This window comes from Peromyscus leucopus, chromosome X (genome assembly GCF_004664715.2).
Source record: "Peromyscus leucopus breed LL Stock chromosome X, UCI_PerLeu_2.1, whole genome shotgun sequence".
Lineage (NCBI taxonomy): Eukaryota > Metazoa > Chordata > Mammalia > Rodentia > Cricetidae > Peromyscus > Peromyscus leucopus.
This window is the reverse complement of record NC_051083.1, coordinates 19164796-19171109: the sequence shown is the minus strand read 5'-3', so window position 1 is coordinate 19171109 and position 6314 is coordinate 19164796. Positions and strand designations below refer to the sequence as shown.

Sequence of the window (6314 nt, the reverse complement as noted above, 5' to 3'; positions counted from 1 at the left end):
AAAAAAAAAAAAAAAAAAAAAAGTCAACGAACAAATGTTGATGTTCTTGTTAGTTGATCCTTTGCTTTGCTTTTCCATCACTTTATAGCTGGCACATCACATCATATACCTCCTTTCTGTTTTCTCTGTTGTCCTCTTTATTTCCACTATTATTTGCTATTTAAGGACTATAAGTGTATTAATTTGACTCTCAGTTCATTCACATAATACTCCATAAATCAAATATTATTAAACTTGGGTGTGCTAAAAATACAGACTCTTGCTCACCTTAAGTTGGTTTGGGGTGGGGCCTAGAAATCTCCATTATTAACGAGTCCCTTGGACTATAAAGAGGGTAGTCTTATGGTACTTATTAAGATATAGATTCTTATTATAGTTAATGCTTATAAATTCACTCTAATAAGACTATTCATTTGTAAAGTATCTAAGGTGTTCTGTTTTCTTTAATTTTTAAGTGTTTTTTCTTCCTTATTTTTGTTAATTGTATCTACCTTTAAGAGTAATTAAAGATGACCAGTTATATATTATTAAATTTCTCTTTATTTTCAGAAAAGTTAAACACAATATAACCACTATGAATTGCCACCATCTAAAATCAGCCATTGCTGATGGTATGTAATGCTTGCTCCCATTTTATAGACAAAGCACATTTTTACAGCTTTAACTCCAATTCCCTTTAGTCATTGTCTTGAATCCTGTGCTGTTTCCTTTTCCTTGTGGCTGTAAGTTTGCAATGTAAGTTCCGCTTGTATATTTTCTGGGTTTTATTTTAGGATGACTGCCTCTTGTATATTTTCTGTTTTTTTTTTTCCAGTACTGGGAACTGAACCCAGGATTTTTTCACATAAGGTAGGCTTGTGCTCCAACCCGGCCCTCTAGCGTATTTCTAATAGAATATATATTGTTAGGTATATATATATATATATATATACATATATATATATATATATATATGTGTGTGTGTGTGTGTGTGTGTGTGTGTGTGTCTAAACATCATAGACTATTTGATGTGTGCCAATTAATTATTAATATAATATATATGAAAAATATTTTTTTTTCGGAGCTGAGGACCGAACCCAGGGCCTTGTGCTTGCTAGGCAAGCACTCTACCACTGAGCTAAATTCCCAATCCGAAATGTAATTAAATATAAATTATATTTAAAGCAAGTTCACTTTACATTGAATATTATATTAACATTAAACCTAGTATATACAATCACATTTTTATTCAGGGATATAATGAGCCTGTATTTTGTTTTATACTGAGATTTATTGAGGTATTTGTGACTTAATGATTTTGAAATGCTGTAAATTATCTCCAGGTTTTTGTACGGGGAAAAATGATTTTCTGTGGTCAAAGCAGGAGAGATAAATAAGTGATTTTGAAATGATTTATTTTATTATTCAAGGTCTCTTTATCAGTAGTACTTCATTTTTATTTCCTTTACTTAATCAGTAATAAAATAGATAAATATGTTAATTTTTGTCACTACTATTGTGTGCCTGTCAATTTTTACCCACATTCTTGTCTGAAAATATATTTGTTGTTTTTAAAAATTATAAATGCAATGCATACTTATCCACCCCATTCAGAATCTTATAAAAACAGAAAATAAGAATTCACAATTTCAGCTCTTACTAATTCTTACCTTTATCATACTGGAGTATAGCCTTTCAGATTTCTTTTCCACGCAAATCGTCTACTAGCTTTTTGATCAATATCTACATCCCTGTATTGTTTTCATTTGTTTAGAAAAATAGAAATCCATATTAAATATAGTCTATTATTTCTGCATAACTACAGTTCCTTTTAATGTATACTTTTAGAGACAGTATTACATGAATTAGCCACCATCTTTTAGACACAGGGATTATTTTATTGTATGGCGGTATCATAGTACGTTTGAGTAATCCTACGTTACACACACATTTAAAAATCTAAACACTATGTGCTTAAATGCTACGCTATTAATACACATCATATATATGCTTTTTTGAACGGATTGTTAGGTATTTCTAAACAATGGTGCAAATATTTAAACTGTTCCTTTGTATTTTCAAACTGCTGTATTAAAACAATTCATACAACTAGCATGAGAGTGCATTTTCTCGGCTCCCGGTCAACAAGGTTTAATGTTCTCTTTCATCTTTGCCAATATGATAAACTCGAAGTAAAACCTCATTGTTTTTATCTGAATCCCTTTGATAAGTAGTGAGCTTTACCATGCTTTCGAAGCCTGTTGGCCGTTTTTCGCCTCTTTTGTAAAATGCTCGCTCCCGCCATGCCTTCCCTTCCCCCACCCGGGTGTTCATTCTCCCTTTTTGCTTTGTCAGAGTTCTTTACTATTCATTTTTCGTCCTTTGCATGGGATCGGTTCAATTCAGGCTTTCATCCTTTCACTGCCTCCCAGCTTGCGAATCCACATTCTCCATTGGTCTTTCAGCGTCTGCTAAAGAAGCTGCCTCCCTCTTCCTCCTCCTGGCCTCCTCCCTTCCCCCTCGCCTCGCCTCGCCTCGCCTCGGTCCCCTGGCTTTCTCTTCCAGCCTCCTTCCTTTTCCTTCTCTTCCCCCTCTCTTTGTTTATTTCTCTCTCCCTCTCTCCCCCCCCCCTCTGCAGGGCAGGAGTTTTGCGCTCGGCCGAGGGGACCGTCGCTGGGCTGGCGCCGCGTCAGCAGGGGGCGGGGCAGGCCGGGGGCGGGGCGGGGCGGGAGCGCGGGCACCGCAGCTGCGGGAGTTGCTGGGAGTGCGCGCGGGCAGATCACAAGGCGGCGGCGGCGGAGAAGGCCTGTAGACCTGCTCGCTCGCTCCTCGATCGCGGCCTACGCCAAACCCTGTGCGCATCCGACGACCGGGAGCCTCAGCCTCCATTCATCTCCATCTCTGAGGTACTGTGTTCCGCGCTGCTCGCGGGGCCGCCCAGTTCGCTGCTGCGGCGCCTCCTTCCTTCCTCCTTCCCTCGCGCCCTCTCGCTCGCCAGCGCCTTCCCTGCCAGCCTGCGTCACCGCGGCCGCCATGGCTGAGAACGGCGAGAGCAGCGGCCCCCCGCGCCCCTCCCGCGGCCCTGCTGCGGCCCCAGGCACGGCTCCGGCTCCGGCTCCGGCTCCGGCTGCGGCTCCGGCTGCGGCTGCGGCTCCGGCTGCGGCTCCGGCTGCGGCTCCGGCTGCGGCTGCGGCTGCGGCTGCGGCTCCGGACGAGCCCAAGATCATCAAAGTCACCGTGAAGACCCCCAAAGAGAAAGAGGAGTTCGCGGTGCCTGAGAATAGCACCGTGCAGCAGTTTAAGGAAGCGATTTCTAAACGCTTCAAATCGCAAACCGATCAGCTGGTGCTGATTTTCGCCGGAAAGATCTTGAAAGATCAAGATACCTTGATGCAGCATGGCATCCATGATGGACTGACTGTTCATCTTGTCATCAAAAACCAGAACCGCCCTCAGAACCAGGCCACCACGCAGCCGCAGCCTAGCACTACCTCGGGAACGAGCACGACGACCACCACCACCACCACCACGTCGGCGGCGGCGGCCGCGGCGGCGCCGGCGGCGCCAGCGTCGACCACGGCTCCCAGGAGTAACTCCACACCTACTACCACAAATAGCAATCAGTATCCGGCGGGGAGCCTGGGAGGACTTGCTAGCCTTAGCACCCTGGGTTTGAGCTCGACCACCTTCACTGAGCTTCAGAACCAGATGCAGCAGCAGCTCCTGGCCAGCCCTGAGATGATGATCCAAATCATGGAAAATCCCTTTGTTCAGAGCATGCTTTCGAATCCTGATCTGATGAGGCAGCTCATTATGGCCAATCCGCAGATGCAACAATTGATCCAGAGAAACCCAGAAATCAGCCACCTACTGAACAACCCAGATATAATGAGGCAGACTCTGGAAATCGCCAGGAATCCTGCCATGATGCAAGAGATGATGAGAAATCAAGATCTGGCCCTCAGCAATCTCGAAAGCATCCCAGGTGGCTACAATGCTCTGCGGCGCATGTACACTGACATTCAGGAACCCATGCTGAATGCCGCACAGGAGCAGTTTGGGGGTAATCCCTTTGCCACGGTGGGGAGCAGTTCCTCAGGGGAAGGCACCCAGCCTTCCCGCACCGAAAACCGGGATCCGCTGCCCAATCCTTGGGCACCACCGCCAGCTACGCAGAGCTCTCCGACCATCCCCACGACCACAAGCAGTGGCAGTGTGCCTGTCACTCGCTCCAGTGCTAACAGCGCGAACACCATGGCGGCAGCTAATTATGTTGCTACCATCTTCAGCACCCCAGGAATGCAGAGCCTGCTGCAACAGATAACTGAAAATCCCCAGCTGATTCAGAATATGCTGACTGCACCCTACATGAGAAACATGATGCAGTCGCTGAGCCAGAATCCAGATCTGGCTGCCCAGATGATGATGAGTAGCCCGCTGTTTGCTGCAAATCCTCAGCTGCAAGAGCAGATGCGTCCGCAGCTCCCGACTTTCCTGCAGCAGATGCAGAATCCCGACACAATTGCGGCCATGTCAAACCCGAGAGCAATGCAAGCGTTAATGCAGATCCAGCAGGGGCTACAGACACTAGCCACTGAAGCACCTGGCCTCATTCCAAGCTTCGCTCCAGGTGTGGGGGTGGGAGTCCTGGGAACCACCATTACACCTGTGGGCCCAGCAGTCACTCCCATAGGGCCCATCGGCCCTATAGTTCCTTTCACCCCCATAGGCCCCATTGGGCCTATAGGACCCACTGTTCCTGCGAGCTCGCCTGGCTCCACCGGCACCGGGGTCCCTCCTGCAACCACTGTGACCAGCTCTATACCTACTGAAACCATAACCCTAAGTCCAACAACCGATTCTGGACCCAGCCAGCAGTTCATTCAGCAGATGGTGCAGGCTCTGGCTGGAGCAAATCCTCCCCACCTGCCGAATCCAGAAGTGAGATTTCAGCAGCAACTGGAACAACTCAACGCCATGGGGTTCTTGAATCGTGAAGCAAACTTGCAGGCCCTAATAGCAACAGGAGGCGACATCAATGCGGCCATTGAGAGGCTGCTGGGCTCTCAGCCATCGTAATTACATTTCTGTACCTTGAAAAAAATGTATCTTATTTTTGATAATGGCTCTTAAATCTTTAAACACACGAAATCGTGCTTTACTTTTATTTTGATTCTTTTAAATCTGTCTACTTATAAATCTAATACGATGCATTTTAAGGTGGAGTCCCTCCCTTCTTTCCTCGCAGCCCCTCCTCCCGCCACCCTCCCTCCCACCCTCCCTTCCCTTCCCTTCCAGCCTGCCCTCTCCCCTCTTTGTTTCCTTCCCTCCCCCCTTCATTCCTTCCTTTTATTCTTTGGATTTCTTTCCTTTTCTGATTTGAGTGGTGGGGATCAATGCTGTTTCACTCAAAGGTGTTGCATGCAAACACTTCTCTTTATTCTGCATTTATTGTGATTTTTGGAAACAGGTATCAGCCTTCACAGTTGGGTGAACAAGTTCTGTCCTACAGATGTCCAGTTTATTTGCATTTTAAACATTAGCCTATGATAGTAATTTAATGTAGAATGAAGATATTAAAAACAGAAGCAAATTATTTGAAGCTCTCTAATTTGTGGAAAAATAATTGCTTATTGTGACTTTGGCATGTATTTTTGCTAGCAAATGCTGTAAGATTTATACCATTCATTGATCGTTTTTGCTATTATTTGTACACAGTACAGTAAGCACAATTGGAATTGTACATCTAGAAGTATTACCGTAGAAGCTCTGAGCAGAATATGTGTAACCAAAATAAGAGAGAGTATAAGAAATATTCCTGAAGCTAGGTATGTCTCACGATTTTGTAGAATCTTACAGCATATTTGATAAATTTCTCAGTGAAAATGTTGGCTAGGCAAGTTCAGTTAAAATATAGTAGAGATGTTTCTCCTGGTTTCTCTAAGTATACAGTAATTGTACAGAAAACTTACAGTGTACCATTGTGTCAACAGTTGCAGATTGATTGTATATGACCTTAATCTTTGTGCAGCCTGAAGGATCAGTGTAGTGATGCCAGGAAAGTGCTTTTGACCTAAGATGTCCTCAGCTTCTCCCCTGAAGAGACCCTAATATGCATTTTGATTTGTCATTGGAAATGTACCTTTACTGGAAGTGTCACGTGATGTTTGCATTACTTTGAACTGCTATGTATAAAGAAAGTGTATCTTTTGACTCTATCAGTTATTTCTCTTGTGCACAGGGAAAAATGCATTAAAATGACTAAAAAAATAATAAAAAATTAAAAATGGACAAAGCTTTTCTTTTTTGCCTTTTGGCTCTAGAATCACACCTAC

The 6314-nt window shown here is 44.5% G+C and overlaps 1 protein-coding gene across 1 annotated transcript; it reads left to right on the top strand.

Annotated features, from left to right (window-relative positions):
- The first annotated feature begins 2725 nt into the window (after positions 1 to 2725).
- Positions 2726 to 5282, top strand: Ubqln2 (ubiquilin 2). The gene has a single exon (XM_037198891.1). It carries the CDS (start codon positions 3013 to 3015, stop codon positions 5056 to 5058), a length of 2046 nt encoding a protein of 681 aa, XP_037054786.1. The 5' UTR covers positions 2726 to 3012; the 3' UTR covers positions 5059 to 5282.
- The last annotated feature ends 1032 nt before the right edge of the window (positions 5283 to 6314 follow it).

Coding starts and splice junctions, on each gene's coding strand:
- Ubqln2 (XM_037198891.1), top strand. CDS start 3,013: ATGGCTGAGAACGGCGAGAGCAGCGGCCCCCCGCGCCCCTCCCGCGGC.